The sequence below is a fragment of the Epinephelus fuscoguttatus genome, linkage group LG6 (assembly GCF_011397635.1).
Source record: "Epinephelus fuscoguttatus linkage group LG6, E.fuscoguttatus.final_Chr_v1".
NCBI lineage: Eukaryota > Metazoa > Chordata > Actinopteri > Perciformes > Serranidae > Epinephelus > Epinephelus fuscoguttatus.
In genome coordinates this window covers 23,171,766-23,197,258 of record NC_064757.1, presented here as the reverse complement: position 1 = coordinate 23,197,258, position 25,493 = coordinate 23,171,766, and the positions used below count along the sequence as shown (strand labels likewise).

Below are 25,493 nucleotides of genomic sequence, written 5' to 3'. Positions count from 1 at the left end.
GTCAGTCTCTATTGATTTAACAGAAATACAAACCAGTCTTTTAAAAAGGTCAAACAAATACCAAATGCTGCAAATCAAACAACTGATCAATTCATGTTGGCTAATCTGATGTGACGTAAGTCGGATGGGCTTTAAAGTGCATCCTCTTATGATGGAGTCTATTCCATTATGAAACTCCTATCCATCAAATCATATCATACATTTTTCCAAAGTGACATCATTAAATTCTTAAAAAAGGGAGCATGTTTCTTACAAAGAAAATATTAGAGAGACAAAAGGAACTGTAACATGTTATTAAAATAGTGAGTGGCAGTAGTATAGGGCTATTTAAAACTAGTATATTTCTCTATGTATTCATCTCATAATTTTAGGACAAGAATGGTTTTTTTGCAGAATTTAATGATCACTTGACATACAAAGACGACAGTTTAATTAACATGCTGTCGCATTTGTCTGACTGTTTCCCTTTCACATCTCTCACAATAGCAGTGCAGATAGTCAGCCAGAGGAGGCACATACAGAGGCACACAAAACCTGGAGTCAGATACACACAATGTGGTCCAGCAGGGAGACATCAGTGGAGTGGACAACTCGTGCGCTTCACTGCCTCCGTGCTCAGATGTCAACGGGCTACCTTTACTTCTGGGACAGCAGTCACCTTACAACATAATGGACTATTAATAGAGGGTAGAGGCAACAGGCGTCTTTCCTTTCACCACAAGCTCAGGCTGGAGAAGGGCTTTGGCTACCATACCTCTGTGTCAAATAGCACTGCTGACAACAAAAGACAATAGGGTGTTGTGGCAAGACTGTAGCATGGGATGAAATGGTCTCTGAATGTTCTGTTTTTGACTCCATATCTTATCTGAAAATTCACATTTATGGAGATGGCATTTACTGTATGACTGTTGAAGCTGCAGGGAAGCATCATGAGTCAAAATTTTGCCTTGCAGTCAGAGGACCCAGACTCAGCACTGCTCCCCTCCCTTTACTGACATGAATTCACTTTGCAGAAGAGCCTTTTAACAGGGTAGTGAATCCATCCCTGCTTTATAGCAAATGTTGCTCTCTAACCTCCCAGTGAAAGATGACATTTGAGAAGACAATTATCCTTGAGGAATCAGCTTAGTGTTGTATTAATTATTTATATTACAGCGAGCATTATAGTTTATTAACACATTAAGCCAGACGTTAGATTTCTTCTATCACATCTGATTTATGAAACAACAAATTATCCTAGAGAAATAGCTTAGATTCACATTAATTATCTTTATAACTGAAAGCAATTACAGTTTGCATTACAACATTGAGCTAGAAGTTTTTTAATCTTATCTGATTTGTGAGGGCTTTTAAACTTTTCTTCACAGCTTTGACAAATAGTACTATTAGCAGAGGAAGGTTACCTCCAGTGGGGGCACCTTCATTCTGCTGTGAACCATTTAATTAGGAAAAACTGGGTCAGACAGGGTGAACAACTGTTGCAACGAATACTCCGTCTCTCCTTTCATGTGGACCATACACATACACAGGTGGTTCAGGGCTTCCTGGTGTGGCATCATTAACTGCCTCATACTCATCTCATAGTGCAAAAGGTCCCGCTGGATCTCTTCATGAATTAATATTGTAGGCGATGAGACACTTTGGCACTCAACATAACAGGAATCAATATTGAGATTAAATTGATTAAAAACACCTTCTTAGAGCACCAAGGGCAGTGGGACTCAGAAGGTGATACAGTATCTGAATGTTGATGAAGTCGCGTGGAGGCAAGCAAGCTGGTTGAACATGCAGGAGCCCAGCAGTGAAAGCAATGACAAGTACCAAGTTCTTGTGTGAAAAAATAATCACAACCCAGCAGAGGCTGGCTCAGGTGGAGGCTCTGAAAATGCTGGAAAGCGGACCTTTAAATATTTTACACACAAGGGTTACTCCTCCCAAGGTCAAGACTGAACTCTCACAGACTAATCCATATGACAGTTAATTCACTTGCTTGTAAGGCTGTAATAACATTAGATTGTTAATGGAAACGTTTCTGTTGTTGATATCAATGAAAATGATTTAATCAGCAAGGCTTGAATACTCATGCTTATCTCATGACCTAGCACAGTCTAATCAGACCTTGACCCTTCACAATATACAGGACTCTTATGTGTTGAAGCAAACTGAATGTGTTCAGTGCTGTCAGAATAACTAAATATTTGTCATGCTATATGATGCCTGCCTCTACATCCGCACCTGTGGAAACATGAGTCCCTTGCAAGGAGCACCTGAGCCACAGGTGTTAAGCTATAGCTAACATTAGCTCACAGCTAGCAACTACGTGATCGAAGTGAAGACAGGATGGTAACGATAGCGACCATCCCTTGCATCTCGTTATCACTCTGAGTGACTTAGCTGAGTTAATGCAGACAATGAATGGATTCGGCAAAAAAAGACATGTCGTTCATAAGGAATAAAAATTTAGACAAGTGGCATTGATATAATAAGATTTCACTGAAGTGTAGACTTTACTACATACACGTTTAGAGTCGCGTTACTATCACTGAGGAGCGGACAGCTGGATCCTCAGCTGTCGCCTGGTGAGGCTAGCGGGCTAACGTTAGCTCAGTTTGCTAGCTAACGTCTGTATCAACTGTGGCAACATTTCTAACATTATAATGAGTTAAAAGCCTTGCTGCCATTGCTGCTGACTGTATGCCTGTATGTGTCGGTGCCTTTCGGCAACATACAGTCATTCAAAGTAAAATGTCAACGTGTTTGTCACTGACAGCTTGAAGTAAACAGACAGCTGACTCTGACCGTTGACAGCTAGCTTTAGCCTGATGCTAGCCAGCTGAGGCGGCCAGCTGTAATGATGCGCCGACACAGGAATATGAGTCGCTGAGCGCCAATTTGGCGTTTATTTTGAGAAATATTACACACCGTGTCTGCTGGATTTACCTGTAGTATGAAAGCAGGCCATTGCTGAGGACAAACCATCGCCGCTGGTACCCTTTCAAATAGTTGGTCCATTTAAAAAGCCAGCCTTTGTAAGTGTCCGACCCTGGTGCCGGGGCCGCGGCAGAGGCGGATGCCGAGCCCTTCCCTTGCTCGCTCATCCTCCGCTCCGCCGCACGCCGAAGGATGCAGGATGAACCGGGCACAGCGGGGACACGGGCGCTACCCCACCGGGACTACCGGGGCGAGGACGTCAGGGCTGACGAATGTGCTCGACGGAGGAGGGTCCGGTCGGGGGCGAGAGAAACCACCGTGAACCCCTTTCACATGACGCCGGAATGGACACCAAAGGAAGGACGAGAAGTGATGCCAAGACACTTTGCTGATGCAGACTGCAGAGAATTCAGAGCACAGAGCTGGGCTGGATAGATAGGAAACCCCCTACATGGCCTCTATATACTCTGATAAGGCTGTCACTAAATCAACAATGATTTCCATGACGACAGTGCCAAACAGTTTATTGCAGTAATCTAAGGAGGGAGCGGCTGCTGACCCAGCCCTTTATCAAGTGTGGATTTGAATGGGAATGGCCGCTCTATCAATTGAAGTCTATGATTCAGTCCTGCACCACGTGATGTTGTTATCTAAACATTCCTAAACATTTGACATGCGGTTTAGCTGCTGATTTCACACCAAACTTGTCAGGTGAGTAGACTGCTGTAGGATAGACGCTTAAATGCAACACATATAAATGTACTCATTGATAAAAATGCACATTAATAATAAGCCTCAGACACAATTTCACTTGTGAAGAAATTCATCTTAACATTAAATGTAAGTAGAATTTGGGGTCACATTGGGGGTCACTGGCCCTCGCTGCCTGTTGACTGATTTGTGGTAGTTACACCTGTATTATAATCAGAGGTGTGACCAAGTCATTGTTTTGCAAGTCACAAGGAAGTCTTTAGTCTTTGCATTCAAGACCAATAAGTCCTTAGTCAAGTCCCAAGTCCCTAAACTTTGAGTTTCAAGTCCCAGATAAGTCATTATTTGCTTTTCACCACATGTAATGTCATTTTAACAGCAAGGTAATAATATATGCATTTTACAAAACTCCTTAATGTCTTTCAAAACTTGTATTTACAAGTTTTCAAACAAGTGTAACTGAACTTATTCATGAAATAAGCAGTGCTGATGTAAAACACTGTTAACCAGTACTACAACAGAATGAATTTTGTTAAAATAGTAATTGTAAAATAGTACACAGAGTACTAATGTTGTATACCACATTGCTGACCTTGGGGAAAGTTATCAAGTATTCTTAAATCAAAAAGCTCAAGTCCAAGTAAAGTCTCGAGTTATTTGGTGTTAAAGTCCAATTGGAATTGCAAGACATTTTTGTTTTTGTCAAGTTTAAAGTCATTTCATTGCCTGACTGGAGTCCAAGTCATGTGACTCGAGTCCACACCTCTGTTTATTACTTGATCTTTACAGTCTGTCTTTTTGAGGTGGGCTTATGTTAAAATTTGCCAAAAACTTAAGATGTTTATATTGTGCTTGCATGGTGCATATTCCCAAAAAAATTGTGTTTGATCAAAATTAGTGCACACACTGACTGTCACTAGTGTACTTAATGGGTAATTTGGAGGCGACAGGATACATGCACAATGCACTGAGCTGTAGAAAGAGGGTAAGGGGATCAATAATGGCCCAACAACAAGTTCTTACTAGATTAATGTGGCCATGTTAGTTACCACGGGGGAAGCGGAGGAGACGAACTGAAAAACCATCATGTTTGAACCAACATCAGTCATCTCAATCAGGTTACGCTTGCAGTACAGTACCATGGACAGTGCTGAGATAATTACTCAATTAACTGGTTCATTTGCTTAGAGAGTATTGACTATTATCATCACCACACTGCCACACACATACACAAAGTGTATGAGTTATTACACTGGGGAAACCAATAGATGATCATCTGCTGTTGTTGAGTACAACCAAGACTACTTTTTAAACAAAAATCTAACAAGTGTATTTGGGTTCAGTGCGTGACACCTGACCATTGTCTGATTTGGCTCCTGATAACATCTCTTAACCACAAGGTGGCAATGTTGTCAAAATGATCTTAATGTGGTGTAACTGTTGCAGATTGAAAAGTGACCAGAGTAAAAGCTGCTGTTCTCAAATGCATTTAATATTTCATCATGTGTCCAAAAAAAACCTCACAGTACTATCACAGTAAAAATAAATACAAGTGACGTTTCTGATAAAAAACTGTAGCCCTTTTTATTTGGAAACGCGCACACAGACAAACCGATGAGAACTCATGCTACACACAGTTGCTGCTACATATTTCTTTTTTTAAACTAGGAAAAAAACACAGCCATCTGCCCTGATTGAAGGGTTCAACACTACATCTTGGAGAGAAACATGAGCTTGTGCTCTCATCATGCCAGTGAAAAACGACCACATTCACTCCACTCAGCTGCTCATTACAGTGTCAGAAAACCATGTATTAAAAAAATTAAACACAATATCAAATTTTCACATCAGTGCAATTAAACCCTGACCAGTTGGCTCTACCAACATAAGCATGCAAGTCAATTACTCTATGAATCACTCCTATATACAATAGGTCTGCTTACTTCCAGTGCAGCCATGGTCACAAACTACCTATCTAGGCCTAATCAAATGAAAAAGCAACTGTTAATCTCACAACATTACCAATTAGATACTATTCAGATACTCATATGAAAGCTTTAGTAAGGTTCCCTGTGTGTCTGTGATGCACTCATGGGGTGTTTTTGGAAGTCAATAAGCTCGGCTTCCTTATTTCTGCAGGGTATCTGAGCGCGAGTGGATTACGTCTACTGTAAGTGAGGCATTTTTAATATAATACTGTGGTACATAGAGTCAGATAGGACATCCCTGTGAGATTTTATTGCTCCCTAATCCAAAGCTTCTACGTCTGCTCTTATCTTGTTGTGTCTGTCCTTTGCTTGCCTGAATGTCAGCTGCCTCGCTCTGTCTCCCTCTCTCTCTCCCTCACACACACACACACACACACACACACACACTCACACATCCACATTGCATGTACAGGTTCTCGTTTCAGGCTCTGCAGCCTCCTGCAGGTCCCCGGTTCCCTGGATTTAATGTATTCATCAGAAACAGACACTGAGTGAGGGGAGGGAGCAGATTAAAGACCCACAGTACATCATGATAGCGACTGCAGCATTTTCTGCTGCAAGACAACCTCAAAACCCCCTACGTCTTAACAAATAGCTTTCACTGTAGGCCAAGTTTAAAACAGGGACAAGGGAAGAAAAAAACCTGCAGGCTACTTCTCAGAAAATTAAACACCATCTAATCAGAACTATACATTTTGGGATAATCAGCCCAGAAGTGAAGCATTAGCCATTTTTTGCTCTGTGTTGTTCTATCTTGTCGACCATTTACCCTCAAACCAATCCATATGTGTCTGATATGAGCTGTTGACTGTACTGAATGTGACAAATTCAAAAGGAAGACTCTATGATATTGCTGCCTCTCCATTTTGAGTCTCACCAAAACAGCTTCCCTCCCGTCAGGCCCATCTACAGCCACGAGACAACCCTCAGTAAGACCTGCTGCTGTGTAATTTTGGGAAGCACAGCCTCAAATGAGTAACTGTCTAGATGATGTGAGAAAAAAAACTGTGCTATGCTAGTCGTATTGGTTTTCACTCACTCTCTCTTCTACCTCCTTCCTTGCATTTACACATTTAGCAGAAGGAAGTGGTTGGATGACCATGTGTGAAAATTGAGTGTCTTTTACAGCGCAAGAGTCTAATAAACCTCATTATGAAAAAATCAGCTCAGTAATGCAGAGGCCACAGGGTATTTTTCCAGCCATTTAGATAAAAAGTCCTTTTTCTCCACTGCCGCTCCACTCCTGAGGTGAGAGGGGTGGAGGGAGCTCTCTGGGTCACATGATGGCGCAGCGATTCCTCTGTAGCGCCCCCTGCAGACGGATGGAGGTGTGGTTCTGGCGCATGCCCCGTGCCACGGCAATGCCCAGCAGCTCTTTGAAGAGCAGGACTACATGCCAGTTAAACTTGGCAGAGCACTCCACGTAACCGCACTTCCACGTCTTCTTCACCAGGACCGACACCGCTCTGCGAGGCATGAAGCGCTGCCGCTGCAGATCTCTCTTGTTGCCCACCACCAGGATTGGCACCTCACTGCTGCTGCCTTCCCTGCAGGAGCATGTAAGAAGTGGACAAAAAAAATCATTTCAAAAAGCACAGTTATAATTGTGGTGATGGTCACAGTGGATGGCTGGGCGTGTGCAAGATGTCTGTGTGCAGTTTTTCCCTTCCTTCTGAGGTGTGTGGGGGCGGACTGGAGGATTAGAGCTCATGGCTCATGGGGCCTCCCACCACATGCTGCAGCAACTGGTTTACAGCATTATGAAGTGTGAAAATGTATGGCAAGCCAGGGGTAGGAATAAATTAGTGACTTGAGACTTGTATGCTTAGTGTACAGTGTTAATGAAAAAAAAAATTCTCAAAAGGACGTCATCAAGTCCACCCATTTCCAGTAACACCTGATTGGTGGTGGTTCGGGAATCCAATCTGACGCTCTTCTTAAAGGCCCAGTGTGTTGGATTTAGAGGGATATACTGGCAGAAATGGAATATAATATAATAAGTATGCTATCTTTAGTGCAGTGGTTCCCAACTGGTCCAGCAACAAGGTCCAGATTTCTCCTTAGTCATTAGTTAAAGGTCCACACAGTTTAATATATTCAGCGTCATACTTACATTTGGCCATGTCGTCGAGCTAGTTTGCTGTCTCTGTTAAGTAGCTGTCTGTTAGTCACTCACTCTACAGCAGGAAATGGCACCTCACAATAAAAGCTCTGTGCTGGAAATTAACTGCACTTAAAAATAAGAGTGTGTTTTTCACAAATCCTGACACGTTTCCAAAACAATTGCAGTCCATTCAGAATGGATCCGAGACCCACTTTTGGACCAAGACCCACCAGTTGGGAACCGCTGCTTTAGTGTATTATCACCTAAAGATAAGAATTGTTCTTTCTGTTACCTTAAAATAAGGTCTTTACATCTACACAGGAACTGGGTCCTCGTCCATGGAGTCTTCTACAGTAGCCCAGAACGGCCAAACCAAACACTGACTCTAGATAGGGCTAATTGCGTTTTTTGCATTTTCTTGTCAGCCACCGTTCTTAGCAGCCCCTCTGGTGCAGGTGCTGGACTCAGGCCTTCTCCAACAAGTGGAACAGCGTTGGAAAAACACTGATTTTTAACATGAATCTGCTTTTTCAGCATTTTCACTAGTTTTGATTACCAGGTCAGTTTGTTTTGGAGAGGAAGAGACCTCTGCAGTCTATACGGCTTCTGGTAGAAACCTCCTGAACAATGAACACTGAAGGAATCTCGACCAAAAGTTCAGGGGAAGTTTCAGCTGGTTGCAATCTGCAGTCCTCACCGCTATATGCCACTAAACCTTACACACTACTCCTTTAAAAATGAGACGTTTACTGAGGCAATGTTGAAAAAAAGGAGTTACTAGAGGGAATCCTGGATTAGATTGTAGAGCAAACACCATGAAGGAAAGAAGGCTCATTATGCAAATCGGATTTCTTACAATGAGATTAATTTTTACTTTGAAGGCTTTCCGTTTGGTTGGGTGCCAAAGTCAGCCGAGCTTTAATTATTGTTTTTTTTTTTTGTGAAAAAATAATATTATGAAAACTATAATAGCTGGAGCTGAATTCATTATTAATTCAGCTACATTATGACACTTGAAGGAGCAGTGATGTGTGTAAGCACATCTGCTGACTTGCTGAGCTCAATGTCAGCAGCTAAGGTATAAATTGTTAAAGCTGCTCGACAGTGTATCTCTTCCTCTTATACCGAATAAAGGTCTCTTTTTGTTACATCGCACCTCATCTTCTGACAAGGACTTGCGTGCTTATGCATATTTGCACGTCTGCCTTCACAGATGGGCAGATAGCTCGACAGAGAGGAAAGACACAGAGAGAGAAGTGTACAGTACAATTTTCAAGCTCCTGAGGCGAAGTCCTAAAAGATGTAGGGTTGAAAAAACACATCGCAGTAATCATCACATTTTTCTCCTTTTCACAGGTTGTGCTCACGTAACAGTCTTAAAAATATCTCCTCGCATATCTGCTCCAGCTTGAGTGTTTTAGTAGAATGGGATGTACTGTGTGTGTGTGTGTGTGTGTGTGTGTGTGTGTGTGTGTGTGTGTGTGTGTCTGTGTGTGTGTGTCTGTGTGTCTGTGTGTCTGTGCATCTGTGTGTGGAATTTAGGGGAAACTATGCAGGAGCTATAGACCCAACACTGTCATAGCCCTCCCTAAGCTGAAAGTGTAGGTTTCATGCTGGAAGCCTAAAGAAATGGAGTCAAAAAAAAAAAAACAAGTTTATTCTGGTTTTGAGCTGATTTTGTCAGCAGAACTCTGGAGTATTTTAAGAATATATTTAAAAGTCAAATAAATAAATTCTTCATAGGTGACATATGCAGTACAGCCGCCCTGTGCTATAACAGCCTCCATTATTCATAATTTCAGTTTGTATACAGTTTCTGTCTTTCCTTTCTACTCCCTCTGCAGTCTGGCCTCAGAGCTTTGTCCCATGATTACACATTTCTCCAGTTTTCCATTCACCCCTTCTTTCCCCAGCTGCTGGTGATAATGGTTTTCTGTCATGGGCCATAAACATTCATGGTAACGCTTTTGCAGCTGCAAGAAGGTGGGGATGATCTGTGCAGTGGCAGTTTGGTCATGTACAACATAGCAGCACAAATGAGGCCACTCACTGTACTCTTTCAATATGTAAATATATGCAGTTACGCTCACAGTGAGGATGATGTGATGCCTTTTCATCGGTCTTTTTCCCCCACTAGTGTTGGGCCCTTTCTGGCTCTTTTATAGGTTCAAAGCCAGTCAGGAAACCTTTAATGTATCTCCCACTTGTTCTCAAGCTTTACCTTCTTTTGCTGCTGTGCTCTGTCCAGTAATAGCAGAAATATGCTTAAAAATAATCTTTAAATCACTATGACGTCTCAAGCGGCCTCATGCAGCAATCCCAGAATCAAATGTCATTACTAAACTGTCAGGATGCATGGAGGAATGTGCTGAATTAAAAAGATATCACCACAAGCAGACTATCTGTCACTGTCACACTGTCACAAATGTGTAATTGTACGGCTTTGTGGCAGAACTGTGAAATTGCACGCTGTCTCCAGACGGATGACGAGGTGATGTCATTAGAAATCACCACTGAGGACTAACAAGCTGTATGTCAGTCTGTTGTTGATGTTCAGTAACAGTCTGGCCAGCTGAGACCGTGCGGTGGACCTCACCTGTGCTCCACTATCTGCTGTCTGATCATCTTGACGTATTCAAAGCTCTCCACACAGCAGATGTCGTACACCAGGATGTAGGCGTTGGCATTGCGAACACCCCGGCAGCGCAAATCCAGCCACTCCTAAAGGACAGACACACAGAGAAAAACATAAATGTAAAAACAGTGTGACCAAGAGAATTTTAAACCATAGAGGCAAGTCAGTCAGATAGCTTAATATTTGGTGCAGATATCCCTGGTGCCCAGAGGATGAATCCTATGACACTGGTGTTCCCCTGATTTTTCCACAATGTCCTCCATGAAATTGACATTTGTGGTTTTGAGTGAAATGTCTTGACAAGTGTTGGATAGGTTTCTGTGATAATTGCTACATGCCATGTCGCTGTCGGGATGAATTCTAATAACTTGGATGACCTTCTGACTTTTCATCTAATGTCACCATCAGGTCAAAAATATAATTAATTAAAGGTCCAGTGTGCAGGATTTAGAGGGATATACTGGCAGTAAAGGGGTGTAAGTATGTTTTCTTTAGTGTATTATCACCTGAAAATAAGAATTGTCATGCTTTTATTCTTTAATCACATTTGTTTTGGAGAGGAAGAAACCTCTGTGGATGAGTCAGCTTCCAGTAAAAACTTCCTCAACATCTGGATCTTAAATTATCAGGGAAAAAAAAGGTGAGCACACATTAGCAGGTACTAGCGCCTGTTTCTAACATGTTAAACAGTGTCACACAAGCACTGATTTGTAACATGAAACAGCTTTATTCAGTGTTTTTACCGGTTTAAATCACCTGGTCTGTTTTGGAGAGAAAGAGACCTCAGCAGATAATCAGGCTCCTGGTAATAATCTCCTGAACAATAAACGTTAAAAGTGGCAACCTCCAGAGCTGAAAACTGAAGCCAGTTTGAATAGCCACTTGAGGTCAATCGCCATAGGCACAAAATGCCCAACATGTTTACAGCCATATTTTTTTACATGCTAGGTACAAAAATGGTTTTGTTGTCTGAAGCTTATTTCCCCTTCATGACAACTGTACAGGGGGTGAATTTTTATATAATTGACATTTCATCTGAAAGTTACGCATAATTTAGGTCATGGCCACTTTGAGTGACAGGCTGTCTGCAGATAGTCAGATCCATCCCACGCTCCTCCACAGCGCCAGCCTCTCACACAAATATGGTCTCGTCTTGGCTCCAGCTGAATGCCAAACTTGAGGCTTCAAGATGGGAGTCCATAAACCAGTGAGTGACGTCACGGTAACTATGCCCATTGTTTTTACAGCCTATAGTTGCAATCTGTAATCCTCACAGCTACCTAACACTAAACCCTCTTAAATCATACACACTCTTCCTTTAAAATAATACTTTGGTTTATGACCAAACACCTGCAAAGCTTATGATTCCCATTCCCAACTAATCATTATGAAGTAAATGTTATTGCACAATGTAATGCCTACAGAATAAAGACACCATTGCTGTTTAGATTGGTTCACTAGCAGCTCTGTCTGCCACTGGAGACAATCTCCTGGGAAAATGAAGACTTGACTTATGGCACAAAGGAAGTGCTTCAACCATTATGCAACCAAAACAGGAAGAGGAAAGCGCTTTTGTTTTCTCCAGTAGCAATAATTAGCTATCACCACTTATCCAAAAATATCAGTGTAAGTTAGTTGCAGTCACGATCCCCAGTAATGGAAATAGTGGATGGTGGAACAACCAAAGTAACTGTGAAAAACTGTGTGTCTTGTGTTGTTTGAGGATAACACAAAGTGGTCTGATTGTCTTTTCAACAGTGATGCCAAGAATAGCATCACATGGAAACACATAGACTTTGACCTCAACTGTACTTTTGTTTAGTGCTAATTAACAAATGTTAGCATGACAACAGGTTAAACTAAGATGGTGAACATTGTAAAGCCTGTTAAACATTAAATCTAGTTTAGTTTATTTGACACAGTAAGGAGCTAAATGTGAGCATGATAACATGCTGAAGTTACCATTCAGCTCAAGGCACCACTGCACTTACTTACAGCCTCACGGAACTGCTAACGTTGAATGCACAGACTTATAGAATTCAATAACTGCAGAGAGCAGCTAGCTGAACGGTGTGGCATGTGTTTCTGTAATTATTCCAAAGCACTCTGGCTCAAAGTCATAGTTTGCCTGCCTGCTGCTTAGCCTCTGTGAAAAAGTGCAGTGTCAATGAAGTCGTAGAGCTTTGGAAGTCCCACAGCCTAGAACAAAGTCATAAAACACGGTGACCGCCCAGCAGTAAGCACTGCACAGTGTCCTAGCTACGCATATTCAAGGACAATGACTGTACAGCTAATAGGAGATAAGCTAATACAGAGCCCTCTGTAACGACGAGGAGAAAAAGGAACACATACTGCTGTTCAACTTTTGTTGCTGCTTGTTCTCAGCCTTGTGATGCTGTGCACACGCAGCAACACTTGTTTGATGGTAATGAGTCTCAAACTGTAATTAAAGCACATGGCACAAGTGGGCACATTTGCACCTTACTGGGGAACAGTTGCTTCAATAGATACACAGTGACCCATTCTTCTATTCATGCTGTGTCTCCCAGAGCTCTCACCAACCCACCACCACCACCCTCACCGCCTCTAACAGCATGCAATGAATATATAAGCATTTGATCTGATAAAAGAGGGGGAGGCAAACAGAGGAACTTCAGGGGGTGGGAAGAGAAGATCTGCTGAGGGAATGAGAAAACAAATGCAGCCCTGAGAAAATGTTGAAAAGATGAAGAAAGCAGCAGCGGATCAAGGGATGAGCAGACAGGGTGTCAACATAACCTCCAGTGTGCACGCACACTGCTAATGAAGGGTCAGGAGACTGAGACTGCCAGCAACTGTGTGCAGTTTAGTGTGATTCAGTTTCATGTATCGGGCAACAGTGGATACTAAGACTGTATGACTGTATGTATACAGAAGTTAGAGGTTTTAATCATTTCACCATGGAGGAGTTTGACATTTTTGGAGAAATGTGCTTATTTTTGTTGCAGCGTTAGATAAGCGGATCAATACCACTCTCATTTCTTTACACGAAATGTGCTCTACTGCCATCAGCTTAGCATAAAGGCAAGAAACAGGGAAACAGCTAGCCTTGCTTTCTTTAAAGATAATAAATTCCATCTAACAGCATCTCTAAAGCTCCTTATGTAACGCATTATCTTGTTTGTTTAAAGGTGCAGTTGATAAGTTTTATAAAACTTCATTTTTTTTATATTTGCCAAAACAGTCACTAAGTTCACACAGAACTAAAAAAGACAGATAATAGTGTGAAAGAAATCATATTCCTCTGCCTACTCCTTTTTCTTACAGAGCTTCTATGGCGTTACCACATGTGAACGAAAACAACCAATCAGAGCCAAGGAGTCGGTTGTCAATCATGTCAATCATTATTTGTGAATTGCGGACAAACTGTCAAACTAGACAGTGCCTATTTCTCCCCTCAAATGTTTTCAGAAACATATGTTGTTGAACTGTTAAGCTGTAAAGTGAGAAAGTTGATCAGACCAGTGGGCGGTGCTTGTTGCGCCACTCGACTATACACTCAGGGCCTCCTACCAGTTGGACGTGCCCAAACACCTCTAATGGGAGGTGCCCAGGAGGCATCATGAGCAGATGCCTGAACCACCTCAAATGACCCCTTTTGACGCGAAGGAGCAGCGGCTCTACTCCAAGCTCCCTCTGGATGTCCAAGCTCCTTACCCTAACTCTAAGGCTGAGCCCAACCACCTCACGGACGAAACTCATTTTGGCTGCTTGTATCCATGATCTTCTGCAAACGTAAATTTCAAGTTTTGCCTTCTGGCTCAGCTCCCTCTTCACCATGACTGTCTGGCGCATCACCAAACCGCTGATCCCTCTCACGCTCCATTCTACCCTCACTTTCTATTCTACCCTGAGATATTTAACCTCCTTCGCTTGGGGCCTGGTGACAGTTTCAGCAAATATCACACAAAGTATTTTCTTAAAAGTTATGAACTGTATCTTTAATGTACACTAAATATTAGCCAGAGCACAAAGAAGTAGCACAACTGAAAGCACAAAGAAATAGCTAGCCTGGCTCTGTCTTGGTCGAGTGTATTTCTTGGCCAGGTGCAGTGACATGTCGTCACTGTGAAGTTGCCAGGCAACCAGTGGAGATTCCAGGAAGTCACTTGTCTAATTTTCAGCAAGAATACAGATAAGCGGATTCCCTAAAAATGACGATCTAATCTTTTTATCTCTGCAGTAGTTAAACTCTCAACATGCATCAGTTCTATGTAATTTTGTTTCACCTCACCTCACCTCACCTCACTTTGACATTGTATTTCAACCTGTTCTCATTTCCAGGGCGTCAAATAATGATTCTTTGTCACACTACGCTCGACGCCAAAGACAGCCTGATGTGTTTATGAGATACACTGGGCTTTAAGTCAACTCCAATATAAACCCAACCATGGCAAGAGTAAATGGTGAAAGCGACTGATGTAGTATGAAAAGTAAGAAAGTCTACATAGGGTGGATGTTGAGATGAAGTGGATGTGTCAAAAAAACAGACCGTCAGCTAGGAGAGTTGGTGTCCCATGTGAAACCAACCTAAACAACCTTGCGTTTGGCTATGTCATCGAGCTAGTTTGCTGTCTCTGTCAAGTAGCTGTCTGTTAGTCACTCACTCTACAGCAGGAAATGGCACTTCAAAAGTCGGAAATTCACTGTACTTAAAAGTTAAGTGGGTTTTTACAAACTTTACACGTTTGTGAATCCATTTAGAACAGACCCGCGACCCACTTCTGGACCACAAGCCACCAGTTGGGAACCACTGTTCTAAAGGGTGCCCTGTGCATCGCTATGAGACGCCAAAGGGTGTGACAAATCATCAGTTTTTGATGGCCTGGGAATCAGACAGGGTTCTATAGTGTCTGAAATCTGAGCATTTTGAGCACATATCAAAATATATTTCCATCACACAGAATTCAGACACAGATATAACTCCAGATATGTCCACTGCTGAAGCAGTTTGTTTTTCATATGTTGTCATGCTTTTCAAAGCTGTCCTGCTTGACATAGCAGATAATTTGGCTTTGTGTTCTTCTGACTGATGCACCTGTGCCTCAGGCACATGTGATTTGGCCTCTTCGGAGCTCTGTTTGTTGCATCGTGTTGCTTTGAAAACTTGATATCAAAGTGCTGATTATCAGACCTCTTTTAATTTTGATGCTTCTAATTAGCATCAAGCAAACATGACCCTCATTTGTAGCAGTGCTGGAAGTGGATGGAAGCGATTTTCCATGTGGTGTTTATTATTTCTTCTACCTCCTGCAACAGCTTGAGCAACTTGAAATGGGAACGCCAGAAATGTAATTACTTTGCTATCAAGGTTGGAGAAAATATGCTTTTCAAATCATCATACTGTACAGGCAGTCTGCACAAATAAGATAAACTGATAATTTGAGACAGGGGAGGCTGAGGGAGAAGACGATGATCGGCGTAACTTCTAATGATGATAACACAAACACATCTGTGTCAGCGAGGAATAATTTGCTTTCATTCAGTTTGGATGGGGGTGTTTGTGGGTTTGCGTCGAGGTGAGTGTGAGGAAGAAACAGCCTCACGCATCAGCAGGGAGATAATGAGGCCCATCATCAGGCATGGAGACAAACATTTGGCACGAAGATCACTGCCATCAAAAGTGAAAGAGAAGGGAGAGGAAGTAAGGAGAGCACAGTGTTGTGAAAACTGGTATAAATGTGATGTTTTCTCTGTCTCGCTTCAGGTTTAATCAGTTGTCAGAGAGAGGGGAAAACATGTCACAGAGGGTATGATTTCCACTGTAATTTTTTCTTGTCACTTCTATTGTGGAGTGACCAATGCAATTTTTAGTTGTGTCAAGCACCTCGGACAATATTCACCTATTTTTGCCAAACAAATAAGTCATAACAAAGCATATCATCACAGCTCATCCTTTTCTGATAATTGAGGCGATTGACGATGAGAGATGCACAGTGGCTTCAGTTGCAGCCTCACATCCCTGTGAGGCTAAAAATAGCAGCTTGTGTTCTCATCTCATCTCTCTTTGTCATCCAAGTCCTGTTTTTAAATGTGGAGGAGGGGCTCGGTACAGCAACACTACTTCTACAAACCCAAACAAGAGGCAAAATGAAGAAATGAAGAGCTTGGAAGAGAGGATGGAGCAGCATTACGCGGCCGATAAACTAAAGTAAAATGAGTTTGTGTGGGCATGTTTATTTTGTGTGTGCTTCAGGATGTGAGAGTGCGCTTGTGGGAGCGTGACTGTGAAGTGTGGTGCCACTGTCTGTATCCTCCAGTCGGTCTTCTCAACGCGGCGCACAGAAAGAGCATCTCATCCTTCGCTCCTCAAGAGCCAAACAGAACATGTTTCCCTGACAACCGCAGGCCGTGGTCAGTTTTTAGCAGGCTATGACAGAGCTGCCGCGTCTCCTGATATTAGGGGAAGCAGCTTAACGGTAATGAGTGGTTGTGATGGATCAATACTAAAGCACAGGAAGGAGGCCAGTGTAACCTACTGGGGGAAGGGTGCTGAGCAATTAGAGAAAAGTCACCCACAGGCCACCCTGGCAGATTTGCAATTAAAATTTATTACATCCCCTCAGGATATAACTCCCATTACTCACTGGTGACCTCTGCCAGGCTACCATTAAAATCTGTAGGTTTTATTGTTCTTTTGATTAATGTACTTTGTCGGAGATGATATGGAGAGGATGGGTTGTTGCTGGTCTCTTGTGCTCACACACAGAATTACAAAATTTTACTTATGAAAACAATAGAGTACAGTTAATCTTTAGAAGCATAGCCATGAATTTTTTACTTTAAAGGAGCAGTTCAACCTAAAATTAAAAATAGATGTTTCTTCTCTTACTGTACCTGTAGTGTTTTACCAGTCTAGATTGTGTTGGAGATATCAGATGTAGAGATGTCTGCCTTCCAGAAATCATGACCCAGTTACTCAAGATGTGAGAAGCTTCATGTAGAATCTTCTTTCTACTGAACTACACCCCCCAACTATATCACCGTGCAGAAGGAAATGTGCACAGCAAAGTGTACAACAAGGTCTGTGGATTATCTTCACTAACAAGGTCATGATTTCTGGAAAGAGACATTGTGAGTGTTTCAAATGTTTGTTGTTTTTTTTTTGTTTTTTTTTTTGGCGCTTTGAGCACCACAAGCCGAGTGCCATCTAGTTCCATTATATTCAAGAGAGGGCAGACATCTCTATGGCCAATATCTCCAACACTCTGCAACTCACACCAAAACAATCTACACTGATAAATAGCACTACAGGTAAGAGGGAAAATATGCATTTTTGATTTTGGGGTGAACTGTCCCTTTAAAACCAGAGCTAACAAGGACATTACACAAGTTGAGACAGTTTTAACGGAATAGGTTGACATTTTGCAAAAATATGCTTATTTGCTCACTAGCTGAGACTTAAAGCTAGCGGTTAACTTAGCCTTGCATAAAGACTGAAAACACTAGCCTGATTCCATTCCCTGCAGCCCAAAAAGCATTTTCCCAATAGGCCACCATTATAAAAGAGACAACTGTAAAACTGTTGACAGGACACCTTAAACTGCAAACAAGGTGAGCTATGATTCTCTCTGTTATCAATTTTTGATCCATGGAGGTTTTATATTTCTAAAACTTTGTTGGAACCGAGAAAAGTGGTTTGTGAGCCAAGTGGGAAATCATGGGCAGGACCAGTCTGAGTAACACTACTGGGGCACCCGGTGGCTCAGTGGGTAGCGCAGGTGCCCCATGTACAAAAAGTCTGTGTCTTTGCTGCAGCAGTTGCGGGTTCAATACCGTCCCCCCACCACACACACAGCATCTCATCAATAAAGTTCAGTTCCATCCTGCAGCCCTTTGCTGCACATTGCAGTGAATCTACTGCACACTGCACACACACACACACACACACACACACACACACACACACACACCATCCCATCAATAAAGGCAAAAAGCCTGAAAAAATAATCTTTTTCAGGAGACACAACTGTGCATATTCAGCAGATTGTATCATTCTGCAGAAGTAAACCTAGAAGCTAAAAAACTAACCCTTGGCATGTGCGTCAGGAGAGGAACTCCACTGGAATGAGTAGCTGCCATTTTGCCATCAGGTATCAACATATTAATAAAAATTCTGTACCACATCCCAAAACAAAAACATATGATTGGCTGATGCTTCACTGTGTGAAGTGGAGTGCTTTGATATGTAGTCCATCACGTCCATCCACAGCAAACAGTGTTGGGCATCAGTAGCTTCATGTCACTGGCTTCCACTGAAAATGACTTGTAACCTGTTGCTGTGTCGCTTGTAAGGGGAACACAGCATTAGAGGTACTGTTAGGTAAATTCTGTTACCTGTGGACAGAGCTAGGCTACCGCTTTCTTGTCTTAATTTTAAGCTAACCTAACCAGCTTCCAGCGCAAGCCAACGTAGAAGTGCCAAAACCTGCAGTTCCTCTAATGGCCACTTGGCTCCAAAAGCAAGTCTAGCCCAACTGACCCCCATGTTAAAATGCTCAGATTAACAGCAGAAAAAAAATGTCTATAGCCTAGTTTTGGTCTCTATAGCTTATTTTCCGCCTTCATGACAACTGTACAGGGGGTGAATTGTAATTAAAGTTACACATAACTGAGAGCGTGTCCGCGTTGAATGACAGGCTGTCTGCTGACAGCGTCCTCAGCCTATGAGTTAGCAGGTAGTTAGCTGAACTGTTTCTATTCTAGGAACACAGAACTGTCTCTTTACCTACAATTAGTTGTCTAATTATACCTGCCACGTGTAACAGAGGAGATCATACATTTGATTGTGTGTGTGCATGTGTGAATGTGTGTCTAATCTCACAAACTACTGGACCAATCAGCTTAATACTGTATATTGTGTGCACATGTTTAATGATCTCTTATGTTTCTAGTGGTTCACAACTGTTGAACTGATGTTTTATTGACTGTTTTATACCATCATTAACTGCTGACTTCTCACTCTTATTAACCAGACAATCGGGGTTGCAAGTTTTCTGGGAATCGGTTTGGCAAAAAAAAACAAAAAAACAAAAAAACCCACATTAATTCTATATATAGAATTAATGGGGGTTTTTTGCCTAATTTTAGGCACAATATGAGATAGATAACGCAAATGTTTTTGTTATCTTCATCGCCATTTTAACTTTACGGGATCCAGAGGGACAATTCCACTGGGTGCAACAACACATGCTCTGGCTGCCATAGCTGAAACACAGTTTTGTTCCACCTGCCACACAGCATCATACAACACCAGGAGAATTTCAGAAGGTAAGTGCTTGCCTGTCCATTTTTGTTGACTTGCTCCTTTTCTGTAACATTTGTGCTTCTACTATAAGTAAGTAATTAGCCTACATAGTTAATTGTTTCTTTGTCTGTTTTTATTGTTGTTATTTCCTACTTTGTGGTGCTGCAGCCCTACAGACAAAGTTAATACCATTAAAAGTCCAGTTATGAATGACATGGATCAAAACTCCATGACTGTGGTTTAGTTATCAGATGTATTCATCCTCATAATTACATAGAGGAGATTTACACTCTACTGAGTGTCTAATTTGTATTTAGTTTCATTTTAAAAGACCACCAAAACTATCAAGCAAACACTTTGACACACATAAGCCTAAAGGGTTTGTACGCCTCACGCAGGCTTCACAGATACAAACATCATATTTCTGCCATGCTTGCGAGAGTCAAAATTACACAATGTGTGACATAAAAAGCAATAATTTCCACCTCGTTGTCACAGTATCAGCAGAGATAACTGAGAAAAAAATGTCCAGAAAGAGCAGAAAAAGGAGAGGGAGCATTCTGTGTGGGAGGAAGTCGTGGAGATACATTATGGCTAGAAAAAAAAAAACAAAAGAAAAGAGAACAAGAAAAACCATTGCTGAATCCACTGTCAGGCTTAAATCCATCTGTCATCGCATCCTATTGACACAGTGTGACAGATGCTCTCTAAACGCAATGCTATCAGCAACAGACAGACACACGGCAAAGCAAACAAATCATTACACCATCACAGCCTCACAGTGAAATAATAGAAATCTTGCCCGTCTCCAGCATCGGAAAGGATAAAAATGGCTGTCTACAGTACGTGGTTAAAATGGGGTCACAAGTAGCCTGCCAGAACATCGCTGCTCTTCTTTCAAATATAATCTGAACTGATGAGAAATTGCCACGCTGCATAAGCATGGAGGCGTACTGACTCACTCTATTCTGCAGCTTATTCATCAGAAATTTCGGAGGACATTATAAAACCTCATTTGGTAACCCTTGCTTCGACAGCGTCCATTAAACTCTGTGCAACCTTTCTAATTGACTGCAGCGAATTCGTACTGTCTCCTCTGTTGGTCTTTTATTCCCGGCAGCTTCCCAGCGGGGAGCTGTGCTTTAATTCAATCTGCTGTGTACTGCAAGTAAATTTCAATCAGCTCTCTTTGTGCTGCCCACTGCCCCTGACCCGGGTCTCTGTACACTCGTGGTAAATACAGAGCAGGGTGGCGAGACAAAAAAAGCCCCATGCCTCATCGCTGCTCTCTCTGTGAATAGAGGACGTCACCAAACAAAACAAGAAAGCGGGGCTTGAGAACAAGCAGGACATGACAGGAGCGGAGAGGAAAAAGTGCAGCAGGCCTCGCAGGGTCGTTCCTCAGCAAATGAGTAACCATAAATCTGTCTGATAGAAATGTTGTGGCAGCACTCAGCTAATGGTTTTCTCTGCCTGTATACCTTCCACAAAGGGCCTGCCAAACAGACGCCTGCTCGCTGCACTGCACTCTGAAATGAGCATGAGATGTTCACACAACATGATATCAGCTGTGTGACTCAAACTTTGGGACTCACACTCCCACACGTCGACTCATGAGACTCATCCTGTCTCATTCCTGCTCGCTGCTCACCTACTAACGTGTTCCCTAATGGGGGGGTTAAGCACCATTTAGCAGAAGAAAGGAGAAACTTAATCAGAATGTCTTTACAGAGCGTCTCTGTGGGCATGAAACAATGAAACACCCTGCAGACCTCTTAACACTAACAAAACGTTAAATCTAGTAGAACGGTTACATGAAATTGTGCAGCAGCCTGTCAGGATGATCGCCCCGGCCTGTCAGCCCGCCTGTCAGACGTTTCTTTCCTGCGTTAACACTGTGCTTTCCGAGCGGCCAACAAACCAACACTTTGACGGGCCTCTTCTCCTTGGCCTGATCTCATTTTCTCAGTGGCAACTTGTCTAGTGCAGGTAACAGCAGCTGTTCTTGGGAGGGCTACGTGTGACACAGATGGGGAGAGAGGCAGTGGCAGCAGCAGAGTCAGGTGTGGTGACCTTGGAGATTTCCGTCTTAAGAGCATCACACACACACACCTCAGGTGTAGAGAGGCTGTGACAGACAGAGGACAGAGAGACGCACAACAAAGCCAAACTTTTTTTGTACTTTTTTGGATCCTACAGAGAAAGGAAGGACATATCTAACAGGATATGGTCCCTTTTTTCAAGTCTGTCTTAAAACATCACTCACATGCTCATTACATTAAAACAGGTTTTGGCTGCTGAACGTGTTCATCCTAAAGATTGAAGAGCATAATAAAGAATATGGCGACGGAACATGTGGCTGTTTCTATTTCTACTGTTTTGTTGTTTATCTCAATGTGACTTCCTGGTAAAACAGAGGTAAAACAAATAAATAAATGTACATACTAGCTGTGACGACATCCTCACCTACAGTAATGTCAGTGTAAGTGATGGGGTAGAAGTTCAGCTGGAGCTAATATGAGAGCTGAGCAGTCTGAGTTAATCAAATCAAGTGAATGTTTTACAGAGTTACAACCTTTCTGGTGGCAAATTCCCTCTTTATGTTTCAGTGTTTCAGAGCTGAGCTGCAGTGCGGGGATATTTCAGACTAAAAAGACTATAACTTTAGAAGATAGCCACTTAATAAGACTAATCACACCGCTGAGGCCTCACATTAGCTTTGGCTGAACTTTTAAATACATATTTGCACAGAACGACGACTGTGGAGTTTGTCTCCATCATTTACACAAGAAGCGCTTTCGGGGGGGATGTTTTCAAGGCCGGCATGGACAAGAGGAGCAGTTACAGTGTCTGGAAATGCTTTTACAGTAACATAAGAGAGATTATTGTTATTGACAGCTATCTGTACTGAATTGTTTCTCTTAATCCCCTGTGCAAATCAGAAAGATTGAATGATGCAACATTCAGTGGGAGTGAAGCAAGCACGCACACATGAGCATTTGGGTGTTGTTTTTAGACACTTAAACTTCCAGAGAGGAAAGCCTGAGAGAACTCCAATCTTTGGCACTGAAGAAGACTAGAAGTGACTACAAACCTTGGGCATGTGGAGCTACAGCATATTTATGCTATGATCCTGCAATCAAATGCGTATCCAACTAATGAGGTGTGGCATATGACCTGTGGCCACGAATAAAAGGGCAGTCTGTGCTATTTTTAAATTGGGAGTTTAACCAGGTGCTGTGGCGATGCCTGCAGCACGACCCTGCTATTAGTTTCTGTGCGTGTAAGCCAGATTCAAGCCAACCTCCACCACCACCAGCACCACCAGCAGCAGGATTATACTGCTGTCAACTCATCTGAATATATCTGACACTCAAGACATGTTATGATTAATAAACAATATGCAAGCTGGCATTCCTTCCTCAGGAGGGGGGTTGAGAGAGTTTACAACGTCAAAGTGAAGCTCTCCAAGGCTTTAAGTCAGTCGGGTCTCCATAGCAACTAGTAGACTATACGGACATCTGATAGTGATAGAGGAATAAATAAAATTGGTGTCTTTGTCTTAGAGAGACGCCACTGGCTGGGAACAGACGGGAAATTAAAGTAGAGATTGAACACATGAGATTGAGGCTGGATCACATAAACCTGCCCTAAATCCTCCTGTAATAAAGTTCAATCTGAGTCCTCACACAGAGACATAATACCTGACTGGAGCTGGATGGGAAGGAGGAGATTGGCGGGACGTCCAAAATCTTGAGCTCATACATGTTCCCGTTCAGGATGACGGAGGGTCTGTACACATATCTGGTCCTGGTCGGCGTGTACACCTCCGAGAAATCGTTATAGATGAACTGGCGGATTATAGAAGTTTTCCCCACTCCGGGAGCACCGATGACTGCGATACTCAGCGTCTCCACCATTCCTAGAGCACGAGTTCAGCACCATGGACAGCGACAACAACAACGACAGATGTGACACAGCTGGCCGCCGCTGTTTTGACGCTGCTCTGATGGAATTCAAGCCACCGCTGCAACCTCTGTGTGTAACCAGCAGCCTCTAGATCACCTTAACCGGGTTCAGCTGGGTGCAATTACACGAATCTGTAGCCGAATAAATCACCCAGCCTGTCGAGCAGAGCGAAGAAACTTTATCTCCGGGCTGAGGGCGAAAAGAAAGAAGCCATGCAGCTTGAAGGTTGTCAAAAATAAAGCTCAACCATGATCATGCGGATGGAGGGGTTTTCGCTGCCTCTGCAATCCAACACAGAGAGAGAAACTCTTGGTTTTTCAGGGGACATCCCCAGGCGACCTCTTCCCCCGAGAGGAAGCGTAAAAGTCCGTCCTTGTTGTCCCCGCATGGACATAATCTCACCCAGGCTAGACTCTGACCTTGCCCAAACGCACAGGAGCCCTCGGTGTCTTCATTGATTATCTCCTCTGCACCTCTCACTCATTTCCACCGATGCACCACCGCCGCGCTCCTCCATCACAGGAAGGACGGGCGCACAGCCTCCAGCCTCGCAAATAAGCTTCCCACGTGTTGGCAAATCGCACACAACCCCATAATCTTGTTTTTGGTCGATGACAGAGAAGATAGATTCACATCCGCGTGATTCAGGAGAGAGGAGGCAATCCACACAGCCTGCAGACGTGCGTTTTCTGTAAAGGCATCTGGAGCCTATTAACGAGCGCTGTGTGTGTGTGTGTGTCTGCTGTTGGAGAGACATGAGCTGGTGAAGACGGCTCTCTCTCTCTCTTTCTCTCTCTCTCATCACTTGCTATACCCCCCTGCCCCGCTCATCCAATAGGATTATGCCGTGCGCAAGGCGTGTGAAAGCTGCGAGCTCCCATACGCTGCGAATAAACGGCAATAGAATAGGCCGCACACTATAAATCATCTCAGTGTTGGGGGTCATGGAGGAGAGGCGCAAGACTGAACATCATCTCTCTGAGGGATACGACTTATTATTGGAGAGGATCTCCGGGCAGGGCACGGGCGATGTGTCCCATCAATCACTGCGGGGTGCACATCATGGCCACAAACCCACTCGGTGACAAGTCTGTGGAATAAACATGAGCTTGTAACCTTGGACGATGCTTTTCCAATGCGACACTTTCTAATAAGGCGCAGCTTATGAAGGGTTGACAACCTGTGGGAGTGCAGGGTGGTGTTTATCAAAGCTGCATCACCAACCGGGCAAAGTGGGCTACTGCCCTGCAGGGGCCCTTAACTACTGACCCCAAGGCCCACAGATGCAGTGAGTGGGAATTGCTTTGTCAGTTGCAGGTACTTCACAACTGTACTGATGCACAATAAGGGCCTAAAGATGATGAGTCCCTGCCCTCTTGAGGAGCTTGTGTTGTATACTTTTATGTATGCCATTGGTATTAAATGTGCATGGTACATATTTTCAAAGATATGCAGGATGTATAGACACATGCATGCAATTTTCTGTTAAGATTCTGCCCTCTGCCTGTATTTTCTTATATTTTTATTGTCTTTGTTTATAGGTGTGTACCCCCACAGCGTTCAAGTGAGATCAGGGCTTCATAAAAAAGTTGGGACCAGGTGCCAGACCATAAGCAACAGGCATCCAACACACACAGGCTGAAAAACCTCACAAATATAAAGAGGAGAAATGCCAAACAAGAGTGAATCTGAGGTTTAATTCTACTTTCGCTGTGGAGCCTGTTTACAAACAGTAACCAAAAATGATGCATAGTATACCTTTAAATTAATTTGTATTTACTGTAAACTTCAACTAATAGCCCAGGCTATTTTTATTCAAACAGGCGTCTATATGAGACAGGCCTTTAATTCCTTTTACGCAAAACTGTT

General features: G+C 42.9%; 2 protein-coding genes across 3 annotated transcripts in view; both read right to left on the bottom strand.

Annotated features, from left to right (window-relative positions):
- The window catches only part of osbp2b (oxysterol binding protein 2b), a 56,993-nt gene extending 53,611 nt beyond the window's left edge, over positions 1-3,382 (bottom strand). The window contains exons 1-2 of one of the 2 annotated variants that reach the window (XM_049578187.1): positions 2,941-3,109; positions 553-658 (exon numbers count right to left, since the gene is read on the bottom strand). In XM_049578187.1, coding sequence (XP_049434144.1) covers positions 553-658; positions 2,941-2,962 — 128 coding nt within the window. In that variant the 5' untranslated portion in view covers positions 2,963-3,109. Of the gene's footprint in view, positions 1-552; positions 659-2,940 lie in introns of both variants that reach the window. The other variant, XM_049578186.1, reaches the window with a different exon arrangement.
- A 1,774-nt stretch (positions 3,383-5,156) lies between these two features.
- On the bottom strand, positions 5,157-24,459 carry rasl10a (RAS-like, family 10, member A). The gene is made up of 3 exons (XM_049578899.1): positions 23,360-24,459; positions 10,331-10,455; positions 5,157-7,177 (listed from the first exon to the last, which is right to left on the bottom strand). The coding sequence occupies exons 1-3, from the start codon at positions 23,573-23,575 to the stop codon at positions 6,907-6,909; spliced, it is 612 nt and encodes a 203-aa protein (XP_049434856.1). The 5' UTR covers positions 23,576-24,459; the 3' UTR covers positions 5,157-6,906.
- Between the last annotated feature and the right edge of the window lie 1,034 nt (positions 24,460-25,493).